The 23551-nt window shown below is 38.3% G+C and overlaps 1 protein-coding gene across 2 annotated transcripts; it reads left to right on the forward strand.

The window, feature by feature from the left end:
• The first annotated feature begins 460 nt into the window (after nt 1–460).
• Nucleotides 461–20154, forward strand: LOC104243217 (acyl-coenzyme A thioesterase 2, chloroplastic-like). 2 transcript variants are annotated; one of them, XR_011400567.1, is made up of 5 exons: nt 461–1311; nt 1654–1831; nt 5553–6022; nt 17780–17917; nt 17993–18080. XR_011400567.1 is itself a non-coding variant. In XM_009798377.2 (5 exons), exons 1-5 carry the CDS (start codon nt 817–819, stop codon nt 19827–19829), a joined length of 1410 nt encoding a protein of 469 aa, XP_009796679.1. In that variant the 5' UTR covers nt 469–816; the 3' UTR covers nt 19830–20154. The 2 variants fall into 2 exon arrangements, 1 of the variants encoding a protein (XP_009796679.1); XM_009798377.2 differs by lacking the exon at nt 17780–17917 and adding an exon at nt 19692–20154 and having other exon boundaries at nt 469–1311; nt 17993–18121.
• The last annotated feature ends 3397 nt before the right edge of the window (nt 20155–23551 follow it).

The raw sequence follows: 23551 nt of genomic DNA on the forward strand, positions 1-23551 counted from the left end.
TTTACATCATTATTTTTTTATTTTTGTGTTTTTCAAACTTGTTTGAAAAAATATTTTCTTTTAGTCGAGAGTTTATTAAAAATAACTTTTGCCCTATAAATATAGGGGATAAGAGTAACATTTGCGTACACCTCACTCTCTCTGGACCCTGTTTGTAGGGTCACACCTGGTATATTGTTGTTTTTGAAGTATTGACGGGCAGAATTGCCTTGATGAATGGAGAGAAAGTACAAGATCGGGCATATTAAACCATGAGGAAAAATTCTTTTACAGTTATAGTGGTGCTACCGTTAGTGAGTGACAGAAACCGGTGGGGTTTATCAAAAGTGCACCACTTTTGCTTAGAAAGAGGACTATTAGTGCCAATATAAAAGAATAAGGACTATTTTGAATCTAAAGATAAAGATAAGGGATCGTTTTGCTCCTATTTTTAACAAGACAATATGATCCAAACAAGAAAATTCGGTATCATAAATTTTCAGGGATGAGTTTGGAGGATAATCCAATATGAAATGGGTAGATATTTAAGGATTAGCAATATTGATGCCGAAGGAAATTCAACAGAATACAATACAATCTGACAGTACTCATTTGGTGTTGAAAGAATCTTTATTTAACAATATAACGGCCTCTATTCTTTCCAATTGAGAGCTACAACTTTCTCAAAATACACCAAAGATTCTCCAAGTGTGATCAAATGAAACCTACAAGAACACTACTTTCTTGCCACTTCTTCTACCCATTGTATCTATCAGGAAAAACCCAAAATCTTGCCTCAAAATTTATTCCTTTGATGTAATTTCATCTCCATAAAAAATGGGGAGCCCATCATCAAGATTGCATTTTTTTACCAAAAGGTGTCCCAAATTCTCAAATTTCTTGCTTGGCTTAGCCAATTATGAAAAACCGACTTCATTTTGTGATCAAATGGTGTGTCAGACTAGGGTATTTTCAGTTGGACAAAATAGTGATCCAGTCCCAGTTGTGGCAACCACACTAGATACCATTGATGCAGGTTCTTCAATTAGAAAGCCAATCAGTTTGTGGCCAGGTATGTACCATTCACCTGTGACAAATGCATTGTGGGAAGCAAGATCAAGTATCTTTGAGAGACTTTCAAGTGCCCCAGTTGATCCTTCTCCACCAACTGATTTGATTGCTAAGACCCCATCTAAGAGTAGGACTAGTGTTCTTTACAAATTCTCTTCTGATTATGTGCTGAGAGAGCAATATAGGAACCCCTGGAATGAGATTAGGATGGGAAAGTTGCTTGAAGACCTTGATGCTTTGGCTGGAACTATATCCTTCAAGGTACTCTTTAAGGCTTTGAGCATCTGCTTATTGCATATCTGTTAGAGCTGAGCTCATTATCTTTATAGTTAAGACGTTTCGACTTGAATGCTATCAGGATCATGATATCAGGGTACTTAAGACTTGATCATGTTTGTGTTTGGTTTATCAGTTATGATCACACAAGATTGTTCTTATTATTAGAATTTTGTTGTGCTAGTCATGTACTTCTGTTTGTCGTTGGACTTCACCAGTAGTGCAGAGTTTGACTACTTGCTGCCTGCTTTGGCTGATCATGAACCAAAGAATTTCCTCTCTTATGAAGTATTGTCCTCATATTCTCTTTCTCTCTTTTCAATCCAGCACTGTTCCAGTAATGATGGTACTACTAGGCCCTTGATACTAGTTACAGCTTCTGTGGACAAGATGCTTCTGAAAAAACCTATTCGTATTGATACTGATCTTACAATAGAGGGTGCTGTGACATGGGTTGGTCGGTCATCTATGGAGATTCAATTGGAAGTGATGCAATCTTCCCCAGGTATATTCCAAAAGTCATAGTTCGCTTAGTTCAGAAGTTGTGATTTTCGTGGAAAATTGTTCCTGCTTTCATGCAGAGTCATTAGGAAATGACATATCTACTTTCATGTTAATTATTAATAATAATTTAGTGCTATACTCTTTCCTGAGTGGTTATAGGTTAAAGCTTTGCTAATGCAAGGGTAATACCACCAATTAGAGTTGAGATTTTCAAACTGCAAATAGATGAATATTTGTCATATTGACATAGAGCTTAGCAATGCATCATCTTGCTTCCAGCAATTGGGTACTAGGTTTTCTATATACACCTTGTATGCGGGTTTTATCATTATTAAATTCATAAGTATAAACTAGTAAATTAATTTGAAATATTTAAAATTTTATCTTTGCATCTGAATCAGAAATTTAAGATGATTTTGACCTTGATTGACATGTCTTCTACCTCATAAGTTTCTCTAATTGTAATCTTTTCAATTTATCTATTCGTTCCATTGTTTCTTCCATTATTGTTTTTTTTTGTTATGCATCTCTCTTCACTAAATCAATTGCTTTAATTGTGTTTCCTCTTAAAGCCCCACATAACTTGATACTTTTCGACACTGCAAGTGCAAACATAGGGTGAAGTCAATTTAGATACATTAGACTGGGTTGAATTATTTTCAGGATTTTCATATTAGCCACAGTAAAGGGAGTTCTTTTTCCATGTATCAGATTCTTTGTGAACTGCTTGATTCCCTTCAGTTCTCTTTCTTCAACTTATGTTAACATTATCCTAGTGCTGATTTAAGGCTGATCCATTAAGGTTGTCATATCATAAAACTTTAGCGAAGACCTCCTTTGGAAACATTAACGCTATGTGAAAAAGGGGCTGAGACACATTTGCAAAACCACTTGTGATATTATGGTGACAAAGATGGTTTCACTGTTCTCGTTATTAGCTTTTTTTGTAAAGAAAACTCATGAATCAGAAATAAATTCTTAAAGGGACGATGGAAGATGAACTGGTACTAGTTGGTTAATTTTGTTGAGCCACATGGCCAGTTCAGGAAGGGTTGTAATTAACAAACTGCAGAAACAAGGCCAAGCCTGAGTGCAAGTGGTATAGATTCACTAGAGAACACAGAGGAGATACTTATTGTTCTTGAATATGAGATTGAATTCTGCTCCTTCTTTTTTTTTATATGTTGCATTGGGTTCATATGCTTGCCATATCACTTGTGTCCTGGATGTTTGGGTGCGTTTAAGAATACTGCATTTTAAAAGTGAAACATAAGTGTCAGGGTCTCAGGTCGTGAACATTTATCTTAAATTTTTGAGCTGTTTTTAATCAACTGTAATTTGAATGTCAATTTCGTAAACCAATTCATACATGACTGGCCTTCCCTGTGGAATTTTTCCTGTGGAAGAAAATGCTCTTTACTCTTGTAACTTGTAAGTACTCCCTCCATTTCATTTATGCGACACACTTTCTTTATTAGTCCATTCCAATAAGAATAACACAATTATATATTTGGAAACAATTTAACTTTAAACTTTTCATTTTGCTAATTTGACCCTTAATGAGAAGCTTTTACAGCTGCACAAATTGAAAGCGTCACAAAAACTTTTACCCTTTAAGCTTTTGAAACAACCAGTTTCAAAGTCTTCCTCTTTTTCTTAAACTGCGTGCCGAGTCAAACTACGTCACATAAATTGTGTTAGATAGTCATGTTTAAATAGTCCTAGTCTTATATATAATAGGAGTAGAATATGTCCAAGTCCCATATATAGTAGGAGTAGAATATGTCTTAGTCCCATATGTAGTAGGAGTAGAATATATATTATATATAGGGCTCATTGTATCGTTGTTAAGAAAAATAGATTTTTCTCCCATGTATTCTCACATGGTATCCGAGCTTCAGCGAGATAATTATCATTGTGCGTCATTCCAGCAACATCCGGGTAGAAAGATCTCATCGCCGTGCAATTTTCCGGCAACTTCGTTTTGTTCCCAGGGTTCATCACCGCTACAGTGGTACTGTGCATATACCAGTACCACCATAAACCCTTGTGCAACCAAATCCCAGAAATTCCAGTCCCATCTGAATAGAAAAGTCAGTTACTGTGCGTCTTTCCGGTTGACCACTCAAGATTGATTTGCGTTATCTCCTTATCAGTAAGTGTTGTGCGAAAACCAACACTACTATCTTGTTCGGAAAAGTCGGGCGACAAAACCCCAGTCAATCGCTCCGGCAGAAAGTCATGCGTCGCCAGAACTAGGTTCCAGTGAGCTACAATAACTTTTCCGGCGCGTGCGAGCCATTCCGGCCACTTTTTGACAAAACTTCTTCAGGACAACTCGTCTAGTGATTCGGAGTCTACCCATAATTACATCAAATTCTGACAACTTTTGTTTTTCCGGCGTGAATAGTGATTTCCCGGTGTGAATAGTAATTTCCACAAAAAGTTTCTGTTTTCTGGTGGTGTTTTAGAACCTATTTTGTAGTGTGGAATTCGGCTTAGTCTTACTATTTTCAAATTTTTCCAGCGACCTTTCGGCCAACTTCTGTTTATCAGCAACCACTTGGTTTTGTTGCTTAGGGGGAGTCTAGTGGCTTTGTATGTCGAATGATCAGCTTGCAGATATTTTTACCAAGTCCCTCACTGGTCCTCGTATTTAGTTACATATGTAACAAATTCGGTACATATAATTTGTATGCACCGACTTGAGGGGGAGTGTTAGATAGTTATGTGTAAATATTCCTAGTCCTATATGTAGTAGGAGTAGAATATGTTCTAGTCCTATATATAGTAGGAGTAGAATATGTATTATATATAGGGCTCATTGTATCGTTGTTAAAAACAAAGATTTTTCTCCTGTGCATCCTCACAATTTGGAATGGAGGGAGTACTAACTTTTGTGTCATTGTTTATCGTTTAATTGATATCACATTACTATTAACAGCCATTTGCTTCTTTCTTCAGTTTTCATCTAGAGCAATCACCCTCTCTTCTTCTCCTAGTAAGCTAGTAATCTTCTTCCTCTTTTTAAGTTTTCAGGCTTTTTTCGCCCTCTTCTCAAATCTACTCTCTTAGTAGAGTTATTAAAGAAATTAAATAAAAAACTGAATGATGCCAATTTTTTTTTTGAATTGATTAGATGAAAATTGAAAGCTAAATTTGAGATTGACGTTATCTTGCAGTGGCCTTGTCGAAATTACAATTTACTGATGTTGGATTACTATTTTCATTATTGTATTCTAGAAGCTGAAATTTAGCAAGTATTGTAGCAGTTTTGTGCTATAAGTACTAAAATCATATATTTTAGACCTTTTATATATTCCATAAATGGTACCCTTCACTTCGAAAAGTGTGCAACTCGCTTTTCGCTTAAAACACCATGAGGCTTATCCTTGTTTGTATCTTTCACTTTTAAAAGCTCTGTGGTATTCATAAATAAGAAGGAATTTGTTTCAGTATTCCATTTCTGCTGGAAAATGCAGTAGTGTATTACAGTATTGCAGGCTTACGTGCCTTATGATTTTTTAAAATTTAACAACAAAATTATTTGATTGTGATAGAAGATATTTCTTGGAAAGGCTAGGTTTCTCAGAGTTTTTTCTGTGTAAACCTCTTGTTTTAAAAGGACCGAGTTTTGATAGCTTTCTATGTCATGCACTCATGCTTCATTGCCTCTGTATTTGGTGGTTATTGTCTCCTATGACATGGAACATTTCTTGCAGAAACATCCAGAACCTCACAGTCATTAGCTCTAACTGCAAACTTCACTTTTGTGGCCCGAGACTCTAAGACTGGAAAATCAGCTCCAATTAATCAGATTTCGCCTGAAACTGAAAAAGAAAAGCTTCTCAGGGAAGAAGCAGAAGAAAGAAACAAAATGAGAAAGATTAAAAAAGGGGAACAGAAGAAGAAAATTCAGGGTGAGGAAGTGAAAGGGCTAAACGAGTTGCTGGCTGAGGGCCGAATCTTTTGTGATATGCCTGCTTTGGCAGATAGAGACAGCATTTTAATGAAGGATACTTGTCTTCAGAACTCTTTGATTTGCCAGCCACAGCAGCGAAACATCCATGGACGAATTTTTGGAGGATTCTTGATGCGGAGAGCTTTTGAGCTGGCTTATGCAACAGCTTATGCATTTGCAGGCAGTGCACCTTGCTTTGTGGAAGTTGATCATGTTGATTTCTTGAAACCTGTAAGTTTAGCTGTTACCTTTTAGCATATAGTCACCCTATTATTCAATCTCAAATAAATATCGTCACACTATATGTTACCATCTCAAAAAAAATATCGTCACACTATTCCTTACATTTAATTTTTCTTGGATCTAAATTAAAAGGTTGAGCGTAGGATAGATAAAAACAGTGATTTTGATACTAAATACATCAAACAGTACATTCCTAACAAAGTTCTAGTGATTCAATGTCTGTTTCATTCTAATGGGACCAAAAGTTTGTAGACTGTTCATTCTTTCTCCTCTGGAGGCCCACCTTTTCCTTATGTATGATTTCTAAATTAATCAAATTGAATACTACCTCCGTTCCATTTTTATGTGGCATTATTACTATTTGGAGAGTTTAAAAGGGTCTTCTTTGACCACGATATTGTAATTATTTCTAACTATTCAAAATTTTATGGTTAATAATTTAAATGACTAATTATCATGACTTATAATACTTTTGATGTAATCTCCAAGTAAGCAAATTTTATTTCAAAAAACTTGGAAATCTTTTTTCCAATTCTTACACCGGAAATTATTAGTTTGACCTTCGTATCCAAATCCCTCTACAAGAGTGAGTAGTATATAATGTTTATTAAAGTAATCTTGTACCGAAAACTCTGTCATTTTCAACCCAATACATAAAGCCAAGAAAGAATAGTTTACATCTACATTATCCGAATTAGTTTCAGTCGGTTATATGGTCATCTGAACTATGAGTGTATTATGTTTCTGTAGAAATTGTCAAATCTTTCATCCCCAATACAACATCTACCTAGTCGGCATGACTATAGTCATATTTTGTTATAGGCATAGTATGTGAGTTCTACACCTTTCTTAGTCATTCTTCTTTGCAGAATTACAAAAGTTAAATATAGTCACATCTCCATCTTATACCTGCAAAAGCCGTAAGTTTTCGCCATTAATTTACTTCCATTACATCTAATGCCGAACTAATTCTACACAACTATTTACAATATTTTTGAATAAACATTTTACCTTGCAATAGTTTACTCTCTCTCTCTTTTTATTTTGTTTTTGTGTGTCGGGGGGGGGGGGGGTTATGTTCCTTATACTGATAGTATGTCGAGAATGTAGTTAATTTTTCATGAGAAGATGTTTATAAAAAGATGTTACATGAAACAATGAAGGGATTGTGAAGTTCTTATAATCAGGATTCAGCATCTGATATTTGGCTTGTATGTGGAAGTCAGATGCTTTATGATCCCACATACTGAGTCTCGTAAGGTATTTATGGGATTACAAATAGGATACGTGATCCCCACTAAGCAAGTGAATACCCGGCAATATTCTCTTGAAATTTGGAACAGAGTTCAATCATTGATGCATATTGTGTGTGAAAGTAAATTTGAATCACAAATAATATAGGAATTTTTACACTCTGGATCAGCTGGTCCAATCTTACAACCAAAACAGGCCCATATTTATAATCCTTACCCGGTTTGGACCCTTTTGTATATATTTTGAAAAACCCTCATTAGCAGCTCCCATTTCCCTTCTCCTTTTAAAACCATTGACGACCACCTCTCTCGTCATTTTGTAGTGTTTTCTTTTTCCTGCATCTTGGCAGTACTTCTTAAGAAGTGAACATAGATTATTCTTTTGCACAAATTTCATTCTTTTCCCCCAAGTTTTACACCCAAAAACCTTCATGTATCTATTTATTTTCATGATCTTGGCATTTCTTTTTTATTTTAAAAAGGAAAAGTCAGTCTGCACTCTCACACCTTGTCAAGACTCGAAATCCCAACCGCGGGGCCGTGATGACGCCTAACACCAAATGCCAGATAAGCCTATCTAATAACTGATCAAAGACATAACATAAACCATCCCAAGATTTTGGTGTCACAAGTACATGAGCGTCTAGATCCAGCTAAATACAAGGTTTGAAAGAAATACATTACTGTCCGAAATAAAAGGAAACAATACAAGAAATAGTAAAATGACTTCAGGGTCTGCGAATGGAATGCAGCTCTACCTCGAATCACTAACTGGTAGCTGCTAAGTACCTCTTGGGACTCTGCCGGTACCAACATCAAAATCTCTTTCCGCAACAAAATCACAATCAATCGCGGCTTTTCCTTGCGAACAAGCCTCCAAACCAACCGAATCTAGCCAATTATCGATCAAACAATTCAAAACAAGCTTTAGAAACCACCCACGAATGAAAAAAAGGTTCAATTTTGAATTTTTGATCATTTTTAAAAAAAGTCAACAAAAGTCAACCCGGACGTGCTTGGTTGAAATTTGAGATTCGGACCAAAACCTGATTACCTCATTCACCCCCGAGCCTGGTTATGTGATTTGTCTTGAAATCCAACCTTTATTTGAGGGCTAAATCTTAATTTTATAAAATTCCTAAATTCTACTCAAAATCCCTAATTTCTATCATGAAATTAGTAGTTTTGATGTTAACAATTCATGAAAAGTAATTAAAATTGATTAAAAACTAGTTAGAGATGCTTACCAATGAATTTGGGGAGAAAAAATTCTTCAAAAATCGCCTCTAGACTGTTTAGGGTTGAGAAATGGTGTAAAATGAGTTAAGTCCCGATTTTTCCTCTTTTACCCGGTTGCAGATGTCCACAAATGCGAGACACTGATCGCAAAAGCGGTCTGTGCATCAGATGCACAGAAGTCGCAAATGCGACAAAATCTTCGCATCCCTCCCTCCGTAAATGCGAAAGCGAAGCTGCCCCTAAGGTTGTCAGAGTCGCAAATGCGAGACTCCAGCCACATTTGCGACTTCCCAGCCTTCGCTAATGCGGTTCCTTCACAAATGTGAAGTTCCCCAATCCCAGTGCCTTTCGCAAATGTGATCATTTGGCCGCAGAAGCAAGATCTGCAGGCTTGCACCAGCAACGGTTGAACACCAACAGTCCAAAAAACGTCTGTAACACCTCCAAAACTCAGCCGAGCTCCACGGGCTTCAAACCGAACATGCACACAATTGTAATAATATCCTAATAACTTGCTTGCTACCTCAAATCATCAGAATGATATCAAATAACAAGAATTGATCATCAAAACTCAAGATTTCAACTTGAAAACTCAATTTTCACAATTTTTCACATAATGCACCGAAATGCGCTCGGGTCACCCCGGACCCAACCAATTGTGCGTACAAGTCCAAAAACGTCATACAGACCTACCGGAATCGTCAAAATTAGAAGTCATCACCGGAATGAAGTGTGCGGACTTAGTCAACCGTTCCACAATAACCCAGACTGCATCATATTTCCTCAAGCTCCGTGGTAAGCCTACCACAAAATCCACAGTGATGCGCTCCCACTTTCACTCTGGTATCTCCAATCTCTGAGTCAACCCACCCGGTTTCTGATGCTCGTACTTCACCTGTTGACAATTCAAACACCAAGAGACATAAGCTACAATATATTTCTTCATTCTCCGCCACCAATAGTGCTGTTTCAAGTCACGGTACATCTTCGTGACACATGGGTGAATGGAATAGCGCGAACTGTGAGCCTCCTCAAGGATCAACTCTCTCAACCCATCAACATTCGGAATACAAATCCGGCCTTGAAGCCGCATAACACCATCATGCCCGATCACGGCCTCTTTGGCACCACCTGTTGCACCATCTCCCTCAACACCAATAAGTGCGGATCATCAAACTGGCGAGCCTTGATACGCTCCAATAACGACGACTGTGCCACAATACAAGCAAGAACCCGGCTGTCTCACGAACCGTTTGGCCAAAGCCTGAACATCCGGCCAGTGGCCTCTCTGCTGCCAGTAAATATGCCAAACTACCCATGCTCTCTGCCTTCCTACTCAATGCATCGGCCACTATATTGGTCTACCCACATGATATAATATGGTTATATCATAGTCTTTCAAAAACTCTAACCATCTCCGCTGCTGCAAATTAAGGTCTTTCTGCTTGAACAGGTATTGGAGACTTTGATGGTCGGTATAGACCTCACATGGAATGCCATAAAGATAGTGCCTCCAAATCTCCAGCACGTGAACAATGGCTGCCAACTCTAAATCATGCACAGGGTAATTCTTCTCATGAACCTTGGACTGACGAAACGTGTAGGCAATCACCCTACCATCCTGCATCAACATCGCGCCAAGCCCAATGCACGATGCATCACAATACACGTGTAAGATCCCGAACCTGTAGGCAACACCAACACTGGGGCTGTAGTAAATGCAGTCTTGAGCTTCTGAAAGTTTGCCTCACACTTGTCGGACCATTTGAAAGGAGCACCCTTCTAGGTCAATCTAGTCAAAGGAGATGCGATGGATGGAAAACCCTCCACGAAACGGCAATAATAACTTGCCAAACCCAAGAAACATCATATCCCTGTAGATGATGCAGGTCTAGGCCAGTTCTGAACTGCCTCAATCTTCTTCGGATCCACCTTGATGCCATTGGAGGATACAACCTGGCACAAAAAGGCAACTGAGTCCAACCAGAACTCACACTTGGAGAATTTAGCATAGAGCTTCTTCTCCCTCAAAGTCTAGAGCACAATCCTCAAGTGCTGCTCATGATCCTCCCGACTGCGAGAATACACCAATATGTCATCAATGAACACGATGACGAAGGAATCAAGGTATGGCTGGAATGCGCTGTTCATCAAGTGCATAAAGGTTGTTGACTTATGGTATCCCGATCTTAAGTCATTCTTCGAGAATACCTTAGTACCCTAAAGTTGGTCAAACAAATTATCAATACGCGGTAGTGGATACTTGTTCTTGATTGTAACCTTGTTCAGTTGCTTGTAGTCAATACACATCCTCATAGAGTCATCTTTCTTCTTTACAAATAGAACTCGAGCACCCTAAGGCGAACACTAGGTCTGATGAAACCCTTATCAAGCAACTCCTAAAGTTGTTCCTTTAATTCTTTCAACTCTACTAGTGCCATGCGGTATTGTGGGATAGAGATGTGCTGAGTGCCCGGCACCAAGTCAATACCGAAATCAATATCCTTGTCGGACAGCATGCCCGGTAGGTCTGGGGGAACACATCAGAAAAATCTCTCACTACCGGAACTAACTCCATGGTAGGAGTATCAGCACTAACATCCCTCACAAAGGCTAAATATGCCAAGCACCCCTTCTCAACCATCCGCTATACCTTCAGAAAGGACACCACCCTGCGGGGAACATAACCCAATGAACCTCTCCACTCCAACCTTGGCAATCCCGGCATTCCCAACGTCACGATCTTAGCGTGACAATCCAGAATAGCATGATATGGTGACAACCAGTCCATACCCAATATCATGTCAAAGTCTACCATACTGAGTAATAAAAGGTCTACCCTAGTCTCAAAACCCCCGATAGAGACCACACATGAGCGATAAAAACGATCAACCACAATAGAATCCCCCACAAGCATAGACACATAAACAGGAGCACTCGAGGAATCACGAGACACATCCAAATATGAAGCAAAATAGGATGACACATACGAATAAGTGGAGCCCGAATCAAATAAAATTGAGGCATCTCTATTACCAACCAAAACAATACCTGTGATGATCGCATCAGACGACTCTGCCTCGGGTCTAGTTGGGAATGTATAAAACGACGCTGAGTCCCACCAGTTTGACCTCCACCTCTTGGACGACCTCTCGCTGGCTGGCCTCCACCTCTAATGGCTTGACCACTACCTCAGGCTGCCTGACCTCGCCTCTAGCTGATTGAGTGGGTGGAGTAACCGGTGTTGGAACCATGGCACGAGTATCCCGCTGTGGCATGCTGCTTTGTGACCTAGGGCAAAACCTCGCAATGTGCCTTGGATCTCCACAAGTATAACAAGTCCTCGGCTGATATGACTGCTGACCCTATAACTGACAACCTGAATAACCATCCTGATAACTCTGAATCGGAGGTGCACTAATCGGAGCTGAAAATGTGTTGTATGCTAGCTGCTCAGGATACCTGGAGCGCTACCTGAATCGACCTATTGGGATGCCCGCTACCAAATGAACCCTTGCCTCCAGACGAGGAACCACTAAAACTAGCAAAATGATGAGGCCTCTTCTCATATGTTGCCTCTCTACCCTGACCACGAATCCTCTCTATTCGCCCGCCAATCTCCACAACTCAGGTGAAGGGAATATCATCCTTAGTCTTTCTAGCCATCTACAGCATGATACCATAAGTAAAGCCATCTATAAATCTCCTTACCCTCTCCCTCTCAATAGGGATCAAGACGACTACATGGAGAGATAAAGGGCAGCCCGATGTACTAATCTCTCGCTATGCGCGGGGTCCGGGGAAGGGCCAGACCATAACGGTCTATTGTATGCTGTCTTACCCTATATTTCTGCAAGAGGTTGTAAATCCACGAATCTGGTCTCGTACTAGGTAACAGTCATGCTACCCCTGCTGAAGGCATTCAAACTCGCTGCGGTAGTCCTCTCTCATAGTAAAAGGGATGAACTTCTCCAAGATTAGCTATGAGAACTGATCCCAAGTGAGTGGCTGTGAACCAATGTGAACCTGTTGGTCTGCCTCGAACATACTCCTGCCACCACCTCTTGGCAGAACCGTGCATCTGAAACACTGCGAAGTCGACTCCATTGGACTTCACGATACCCATGTTGCGCAATACCTCATGGCAACGGTCCAAGAAATCCTGGGAGTCCTCAGAAGGTGATCCACTAAAGCGAATAGGGAACAATTTGGTGAACTTGTCCGACCTCTTCGCCCCTCGGATGACATAGTTGGTCCCTCACCGGACTGAGTAGCAATAATAGGCTGAACTGCTCCAACTGTTGGAACTGCCGGAGTCAGATATTTGTGAGCCATCTGCTCTGGTGTGTAAGTGGCGGGAGTCTGGGCTCCTCCCCTAGCCATAGGGATCATACCGGCTTAGGCCACATTATCCATAAGGCCTACTAGACGGACTAGAGCGTCGTGAAGTACTGGGATGGCAACGAACGCCTCTGGGACCTGAGCTGGTCCAACTAGCGCAGTCTGAACATGGACCTCCTCATCCTGCTCTAATTGAGGCTTGCTGCTGCGCGTGCTCTAGGTTGAGCTCAGCCTCTACTTCTGCCTCTAGCTCTACCTCTGCCCCGACCCCTAGTAGTGGTTGTGACCTGGGGCTTCGTCTCCTGATCGGCTATGGATGATGTGCGTGTCTTCACCATCTGTGAGAGAACAAGATTAGAATGGTTCAAACTTCAGCAATAGAATATAGTCGCACGACGAAGTAAGAAAGAAGCGAAATTTCCTAAAGCCTTATAGCCTCTAGCAGTGTTGTAAATAGCGCTCGCGTCAGCGCTAATAGCGTGAGGCGAGGCGATGCGAGCTGCCATCGCTATTTTACTGTGTGGCGTAGCGTTTTCAAAAAGCGAGCGCCTTTGCCTTTGTAGCGTGTGGCGACCTGTAGCGTGAGGCGAGATGTAGCGTCGCTTTTTGCAAAAAAGAAAAGAAGAAGGCAGTAGCAGCGATCTGTTAAAACAAAAAATTAGGGCTCGCGATTTCTTTACTCTTTCTCCTTCAACTCGACAGCAAACCTACAGCAGACCAGCGATTTCCTTTCTTCTTTCTTCATCAGGTATGCTTCTCTTCATTCAGACCAACGATTTCCTTTCTTCTTTCTTCATTAGGTATGCTTCTCTTCATCTCATTTCTTCTTTCTTCTTTCTTCGAGTTTCTATTCTGTGACTCTGTCCAATTTTTTTTCCTTTTTTCTTCTTTCTTTTTGTTTTGGGCTTTGTTTTTAATCGCTGCTGCTGCAACAGAACAGAGCATCACTATGTTACTCCGTTTTTCTTCCTTTTTCTTTTCTTTGTCTTTCTTTTTGTTTGGGCTCTGTTTTTTATCGCTGCTGCTACAACATAACAGAGTCTGTGTTACTCTGTTTTTTCTTCCTTTTTCTTCTTCTTCTTCTCTTTTTTTTTGGCTCTGTTTTTTATCACTGCTACTGCACTCATGTCTTTTCTTCAGTTCAGAGAGCTTCTTCAGTTCTTCTTCTCTTCTTTTTTTCTTTTTTCCGCTCTGAAGTTTCCTCCTTTTTTTCGGTTAAAGAGTTAGAATTAATTGCATATTGACTTGATAATTTTTTCCTATAAAACAGTATTGAAATGGCGTCATCCGATTGTAATAAAAGAAATGATATAGCTTAGGATTAGCTTGAAGAAGAATAGATGTTGCTTGTTAGTATGAATCTACTATAGCTATATATTGAGTTTTAAATTTTTTAAAATTGATATATTTATTAATATATTATTATTGCTATTTGAGTTTTTAGTTATATATAGAATATTTTATTTTTTTGTATAAATTGTCGCTTCACAGCAAAAAGGCGAGCGCTTCGCTGCTCGCCTCTCGCCTCAGTGAAGCGGACCCTCGTCGCTATTTGTCGACGCACGCTATCCAAAACACTGGCCTCTAGAAGATAAGTACGGACGTCTCCGTACCGATCCTCTAGACTCTACTACGCTTGCTCATGACTTGTGATACCTAGGCAACCTAGTGCTCTGATACCAACTTGTCACAACCCGAAATCCCAACCGTGGGGCCGTGATGGCGCTTGACACCGAATGCCAGGTAAACCGACATAAACAGATAATATAAAAAGAAAAGCAGTAGCTATCTAATGACTGATCAAAGACATAACATAAACCATCCCAAGATTTTGGTGTCATAAGTACATGAGCGTCTAGATCCACCTAAATACAAGGTTTGAAAGAAATACATCATTGTCCGAAATAAAAGGAAACAATACAAGAAATAGGAAAATGACTCCAAGGTCTGCGAATAGAATGCAACTCTACCTCGAATCACTGAGGTAGCTGCTAAATACCTCTCGATACTCTCCTGGTACCAACGTCAAAATTTCTTTCGGCAACAAAATCACAATCAATCACGGCTTATTCTTTCGGACAAGCCTCCAAACAAACCGAATCTAGCCAATTATCGATCAAATAATTCAAAACAAGCTTTAGAAACCACCCCGAGTGAAAAGGATTCATTTGTGATCATTTTTTAAAAAGTCAACAAAAGTAAACCCCGGGCCCGCTTGGTCGAAATTCAAGATTCGGACCAAAATTCGATTACCTTCACCCTCGAGTCCGTTTATGTGATTTGTTTCGAAATCCGACCTCAATTTGAGGTCTAATCTCAATTTGATAAAATTCCTAAATTCTACCTAAAATCCCTAATTTCTACCATGATATTCATAGTTTTGATGTTAAGCATTCATGAAAAGTAATTGAAATTGATTGAAAAGTAGTTAGAGATGCTTACTAATGAATTGGGGAGAAAAAGTTCTTCAAAAATAGCCTCTAGAGTGTTTAGGATTGAGAAATGGTGTAAAATGAGCTAAGTCCCGATTTTTCCCTCCTTTTATCCAGTTGCAGATGTCGCAATTGCGAACTCTTGTTCACTCATAAAAGCAGTTAGTGCATCAGATGCACAGAGGTTGCAAATGCGACAAAACCTTCGCATTAGCGAAGGCCCCTCCCTCCGCAAATGCGAACTAAGCTTCGTTTTTGGGAAGCTGCCCCCAAGGTTGTTAGAGTTGCAAATGCGAGACTCCAGCCGCATTTGCGATTTTCCAGCCTTCGCAAATGTGGTTCCTTCGTAAATGTGAAGTTCCCCAATCCTAGTGCCTTTCACAAAAAGCGATCATTTGGCCACAAAAGCGATGCTCGCAAATGCAAGCCATATCTACAGGCTTGCACCAGCAACTGCTGTACACCGGCACTCCCAAAGTCATCTGTAACACGTCCAAAACTCACTTGAGCCCCTCAGGCTCCAAACCAAACATGCACACAAGTGTAATAACATCCTAAATATTTGCTCGCTACCTCAAATCATCAAAATAACATCAAATAACAAGAATCGATCATCAAAACTCAACATTTCAACTTGAAAACTTAATTTTCACAATTTTTCACATAATGCGCCGAAATGCATTCGAGTCACCCTGGACCCCAACCAAACGTGCGTACAAGCCCAAAACTCTCATACGAACCTACCGGAATCGTCAGAACAACGATCTGAAGTCGTTTACCAAAAAATATTGACTGTGGTCAACTATAGCCTCATTTTAAGTCAAAAATCTCATTTTCTTTAAAATTTTACGTAAAAGCTTTTCGGAATACGACACGGATCACGCACTCAAATCAATAAAAACATCAAATGAAGCTATGGGAGGTCTAGGAGCACTGAAATTAAGGCTAGTACTCAAACGACCTATCCGTTCGTCACGCACCTATTAGTACAAAGTAAGGTTATGTTAGGTATCTTATCTTTTATGTAACAGAACTTTAAGGTACAATGGGGTTGAATTTTCTTTCACGAATTGGCTGAGAGGTTCCCATCAAGATGTAATAACCTTCTTTTTCCTTGCTACATCAACCCGTTAATGGAAGTAGGGTGCAAAATGAGATAGGGAAGCACATCTATTTACTTTTTTCTATTTTTGTTCCTTGGGTTTAAATACAAGTGAACTGGAAATAGTCCATTGATTTTCTCCTAACCTCATTTCTTACCCTTTTAATGAGTATCTTTTGAGAAAACAAGGTAAAATGTTCGGTTTTTTATGGCTGATGAATAACGATATACGACAATTTAATTGACTTGTTTTAAGAAACACCATTTGATTATAAAGATAATGTTAGTGGTCAAACTTATCCATTCATTCAATGAGGTTTTTTTTTTTTTGATCATTAAGTAGTTTGATTCAAGGTGATCACTGTTATAAGATAATGTAAGTGGTCAAACCGTAGGGTAACCATGAGAGAAAGAAAAAGAATTTTGCAATTGCATCATTCATTCTTTTTCTTGACAGTAATAGAAACATTGTAGGCAAAGAGAAGAACTAGAAATTGCAATACTACAAAATATTTAGTTTTAGTCTATATAATATTTGAAGTCATTTAGTGAATTATTTTTTATTTTTATGTTCTTGACAGAACAACTTTTTCTTCGAACAGTATGTAGCAATTTGTATCAACACTGTATAATAATGTATATACACTAATAATATATAACAGTGTATAAACACCTCTGATACACTATTATACATGTTTATACAAGGTTATGTATTGTTTTAAAATAAGCGTATAGTATTGTATAATAATATATAAAGATGTATAAACACTATCGCAAAATAATGTTGGCTATGCCGGTGAAAATTGAAAAGGGTGGCTATGTGGGTGCAATACCCTGTGTTGTAGTGTAAATTTCGAAGAACTCCCAATAGTATACCACGTGATCCTATTAACCAAGTGAACACCTAGCATCATCCTCTGGGAATTGGTAATTCGAGTTGATGCATATGTTGAGCGGTGAAGTAGCGGCACCCTCTGATTTTTGGAGACACAAAAGGTTTACTGTTTTATGGGATTGAGCATCTATCTATTCAGTTAACACTACACTGCTACTGAGATGTAATATCTGAAGAGATTAAATAAAATTGTAAAAATTTTGATCTACCTAGAATACATGATATTCCTTGTGATATCAAACTGTAGTTTTTATATTGAAATAAGTGAATCTCCAACATTGAGGTTTTCTTTTTTCCTTGGTTAGATGCTTGAGAAAGTACTCTATTTGGATGTGCTAAAGTTTCTGCTAAAACTAATAGACCATTTTAGAAGTAGTTTAATTGTGTTAACAGCCACTTTGAAGTGGAAGTAAAGAAGGTATTCAGTAGGGTTCTGACCAATCTTTTACAATCTCTAATGTGTATGTGGCTGTTTGCTTGCAGCCTAGCGGTGATCGCCTGACCTTTACTGGTAATATTCGCACTTGAATAATTACCCAAAGATCCATCAAAATTAAGGAAAAGCAATGGGATAGGGTGTTTTTCATTACATACCATTCATTATAGCAAACACTCAATGGAGTATGTTTCAAGCTAAGTTTCTGCACTTAAGTATAATTATGTTGATGAGATTTAACTCTTAATCTGCTGATGCAGGTCGATGTGGGAAATTTTCTCCGCCTCAAATCATGTGTTTTGTACACAGAACTAGAGAATTTGTGTAGGCCTCTGATTAATGTAGAAGTGATAGCTCATGTTATGCGGCCGGAGTTGCGTTCTAGTGAGGTGAGCATTGGCACTCTATAGAATAACATATTGCTGTATTGATATTATTGATATTAGTGCCTTATGTGGATCATCTAAAGTTTATTAATCTTTATTTTGTAGGTTATTTGAACTATCAACTTTTTTCATGCATGTAATTAGTTCTTACGTGAGAAAATGCTTGTTCTCGAAATTGAGTTTTCCTTCAAAATAGTCCATCATTGCCTACGATATTTCCTTTTTGTCCATCAATTATTGTTGTTAGCAAATCTAGTCTTATTTTTTGATGAGTAAATCTGGTCTTATTAACTCTTCTACCTTCTGACAAGATGGATCTGGTATTTATTCCATCAAAAACCAAATGAAACCTCCCTTATGACTCACTTGTGAGGAAATTTTGGTCTATTGGTTTTCAGTCTACCAACTTAAAGGTTTAGGCGTTTAGCTAATCTTGTCTGCTAATGCCTTAAGTTTGTTTTTTGGTTATATGATTAGAAAAAGTGTTTAACCGATGTATTACATATGTTTGGGAGAAACATGTATTTTCTTTGTTAGAGTGTCCCACATTAGTTGAGGAAATGCGTTGGTCTTTTTATATGGTCTTGGACAATCTTCACCTCAAAAGCTAGCATTTGAGGTTGATATGAGCTGAAGGTCCATTTTCTTAATATGGTATTAGAGCTAGCCTGATTTCTTATTGTTGTGTTTCCTGGTGTTGGACACCCATGTTATGTTATCTATACTACAATTGGAATGAGGAGATGTTGGAGTATCTCACATGTTAAGGGAATGGACTTTGTCTCATATAGTTTTGGACAATCCACACCTCATGAACTAGCTTTTGGGTAGAGTTAGACCCGAGGTCTATTTTCTTAACATCTTAATTATTGATTAAATGGTAACAACCAAATCAACACTAAACTGTGGGCCTTCAGGGCTTTAGCTTAGTGGTAAAAGCCCAGAGCGTAATGTGTGGGTTAGGTGCATGTCATGAGTTCAAACTTCGCCACAAACAAAAGTCCGGTACTGGCATGCCAAATACACTTGGTAAAGACAGATAGGATGCTAGAAAAGGGCGCATTTCAAGGTCGAGTGAGTGGTTCTGTGTTGATTTGTCGTCTTATTCTCCATGTTTCCATTGTTTATAAACTAAGAGAAGTGCATATCTATTGCAGAAACTTCCATTCAGTATATTGGTCAAACACTTGGAATAGTGATATTATTATGTTAAAACATACTTAAGACTTGTGGAACTTTGGGGAAGATATATATTGGATGACCATTCTGTTATGGTTAAGGTCGTTGATATTAACAGGGAAAGCAATGGCTGGACCCGCTTTTTATTTTATTTTATTGAGAAGTAGCAAGTGTTAGGTGATTAGATTTGCTGAAAATGACCGTGATAAAAAACCAAATTAGGGAACAGTCGATGACTATAGTGGGGGAAAAAAGGAAGGATAAAAGAAAAAGTTAGAGGGGGAGATAGAATTTACAAAATTCATGTTGTGACTTGTGCTCTACTATTCAGATAGATTCATTTCATTGTTTTAAAACCTCTGCTGATTAGTTGCACCATGCTTTTCTTTTTCAGGTTTCAAACAATTTCTATTTCACTTTCACTGTCCAACAAGATTCACTGAAAAATGGTAAGCGGATTAGGAATGTCGTCCCTGGTACAGAGGAAGAAGCACGGCGTGTGATTGAACGTATGGATGCTGAAAAGTCATGAAGTTTTATTTCTTGAATAGCATCATTTGGCAGATAGATTCTGAGGAAAAGCAAGACAATGTCTGAGGGCACTACTTGATTTTGAAGCGGAGCAAAGATGCCTCCAGTTATTTAAAGCAACCACAAAAGCTATTTATTTCTCTGCAAAAAGGATCGTAGGCAATAATTTAAAATGCTATGTCAATAACCAGTTAGATTGCAGGTACAGAGAGCTGAGAAAGCCATCCTTTTGTTTTCGTATTAACTAGGTTCTTGGAGATGTACTAGATGAAGATTGCCCGTGCTATCGCACAGGCCCAACATATTAAGCATTCTGCTTGTTTTTATTTCCAAGTGTTCTGCTGCCAATCGAACAGTGCTCCATCTATATATAAGAAATTGGACTATCATAACCAGTAGGCTTTTCGATACATCATACAAAATGGTAGGATTGTACAACATATGCAAAAGAGGACATAAAAAGAATCTACAATCAACCATAGGTAGCGATTACAACCAGGTATATTGATGCAATACCCATAAAATATAGAAAATGTGCATCTTCAAGCAAAGCAACACGTCAAGAATAAGCAGACAAAAACTTTTGTACGGTTCTAACACTCAGGGGAGGAAGGATAGAGGCATCATATTGAGAAGTTCTCTCGGAGAAGTGAAGGACTTATTTTTGGGAGAAGAACCTGGATTCTTTTTTCATGCAGCAGAACATACCTCATGTTTACACGTCCTCTGGATTCATTTTTGTCACAGTAAAGTGAAGGTTTAAACTCTGCAGAGTCGCCAGAGCTGTCACACCTCCTTTTTCCGGCACCGCGAGGTGCGTAGGGAGTTTTTTCCAATTAAAGGACAGTCGAAACGGGATTGGTTTAATTATTTCAGAGTCGCCACTTGGGAGATTTAGGGTGTCCCAAGTCACCAATTTTAATCCCGAATCGAGGAAAAGAATGACTCTATATTACAGTCTGCGTACCAGAAATCCGGATAAGGAATTCTGTTAACCCGGGAGAAGGTGTTAGGCATTCCCGAATTCCGTGGTTCTAGCACAGTCGCTCAACTGTTATATTCGGTTTATTTATCTGATTTTAACAATTATGCACTTGGTGCAAGTTATGACTCTTTTACCGCTTTTATTATTATTATTATTGTTATTTTAACAAGGAATTGCAACGTTGTGAAAACGTATCTCGAACCTCGTCACAATCAATGTACTCGTGGTTATTGACACGTTTCGACTCCGTTGAGATTGAGATTTGGGTTACATAAATGCACACCCGTATTTAAGGACGTAATTTATTAAAGACGCGTCCTAAAGAGACTAGCGTATTGTTATTTTTGGGGAAGGACCATGGAGTTCACTAAGCGGTCGATCCCGGAGTCTATCCATTTATTATGTCTTTTTATCGAGGGCCTCGCAACTTGTGATTTCTCTGGCGAGGCACGCCTCATTTTATTTTAAAGGATCGTCCTATAGTAACTATGTTTTTCTATTTCCGTCCGTTTCTAAAATAAAAGAAGAAAAGTACCTAATTTATTTACATGTTTGCGGGTTATTATAGTTAAGTTTCGAATACGATTCGTTAATTCTGAAAATGATGCAATAAGGGTGATCCGTTTGCTATTTATGGGCCCAGGTCCAACGTATATGGGGTAAAACTGGACCCGGGACATCCTTAATCCAATAGGGTCTAGTTAATGGTTTCTACACATATTCATAGCTTGCAAAAAAAATGGTGTCATTTTTGTTAACAGATTTCTGCAAATTTAAAGTGGCATTCTACTGGAATGAAAGCACTTGAAAATCTAATTTTTTTTATCCTAAACCATTTACATGCATGAAATTAACCAATGATATCGAATTAAACAATGTTCCTACCAGTTTCAGAAACAGGCCATTTGTTCAATGAGATAACTATTGAATATTTAAGAATAATCTAAATGGCCTAACATGCTTTTGATATATACTATTTAACAAATAATACTGAAGTAACAGAACAATAATTACTATACCATCAATCCTTCTAACCAAGCATACATGAGCAGTTTTCTCACTAAACTACTACAAAAGGCATGTCCAGTTATACATAAACAAACACTTACATGATTCTAATGAAATAGGTATTCTAATGTATATACAAATAAATAGACAACTACAATGAATTTAAAACTTCAACTCTTTATTTCTTTGTATTCATGCTTCAAGTTTCAGCCTACAAGAACCAGTGTATCAATTTGTGTACCTGGTATTTGGAAAGCAAAGAGAAGAAGAGGAAGATCAATGCAGAAAACAGCAGTAGCATACACAGCCACACAACATTACAGCAACAACCAGTAAACCAGTAGCCAACAATAGCAGAAATCCTAGGAAAGATTAAAACCAAGCAGGAAAACCCATGAACTCATTGCAATCAGTACTCCAACAACAGAAACCCAGGAAATACTAAACTGAAACCCAGCAGTACCAAAATGAAACACAGACAGACGCAAGGAAACAGTAGTTTCTGATTTGTCAAACACTCAAGAAAAGCAACCTGAAACTCTTAATGTAAAAGTTCAGCCTTAACACTTTATCTCTCTCTGGACTTTTCTCTCAAAAATCCAGCCTTAGCACTTAAACTATTTCCTGAACCTTTTAGAATCAAAATCCAGCCTATATGCACTCTATTTCTCTGGAAAAATTATCTCTCCTCCCTCTCTCAAACTTTTTCTTCCTCTTTTTCAATTTCCAGCCTCAACACCCTTTTATACAAGTCTGCCCTTCCTTTCCAACTTACTGCCCGACCCCCTTTTTTCACTAAATCAGAATTTTCCACTAAATTTCCCACTAAGTCTGAATTTTCCACTTAAAATCCCACTAAGGAAGGCTTTTTCTTAATTTCAGCCCCCCCCCCACTCCCTTTGGTTCCCCATTAGTGTATTAATTAATGTCCCACTAACAAAACACTAACACTAAAATATTATCCTAACTGTTTCATTCCTAAATCACCCCTGAAACCCTACTGTTATCACTTCATTACCCTAAGCTTTACAAATCTGAAGTTACATTTATGTAAGTTCAACCTGAAACTCATTTGGTTAGACACCTAAATAACTATAGCTATATCCAATTCACAATCCTATTCAGACACAAAGATTTAGGGCAGAAGAACAGAAGAAAATCGAAATGGTATTAATCAGGGTAATGAGATAAATGAGTAATCTGGTTAAAATAAACAAGACTGAAAACAACAAGCTTAATTCATTACACATTTAACACAGCAGACAAAAGAAATGGTAAACCTACTGGAAAACAAACAGGAACTACTATCATGTTTTCTCTAATTTTTCAAGGAAATTACTTGAAGACACTCGATTAATCGATTATACAAGCCATAATGTACAACAATTATCGACAATCAATTAGAAAAAAAAACATGTGATTCAAGTAGCATTTGATAGAAACAGTGAGTTGTAATATAACCAATTAATCGACGAAGCTAACCATATTGATTATACAAATTATAACACATAGCAATTATAGCAAATAGAAGCAAATGATAGAATTGGACTAAATAAAAAGTCTGGTGGGGAAGGACAGAATTAATTAAAAGAAAAGTAGAAAAATCACACCAACTACTAAAACATGCAAAAAGATACAACTAGAACACATGAACAGAAGGAAGGAAAGGAAAAATACTTCTGAATCTAAAGAACAAAAATGACCTAGTCTCGAACCGGACTTGACCTTTT

This window comes from Nicotiana sylvestris, chromosome 6 (assembly GCF_000393655.2).
Source record: "Nicotiana sylvestris chromosome 6, ASM39365v2, whole genome shotgun sequence".
Lineage (NCBI taxonomy): Eukaryota > Viridiplantae > Streptophyta > Magnoliopsida > Solanales > Solanaceae > Nicotiana > Nicotiana sylvestris.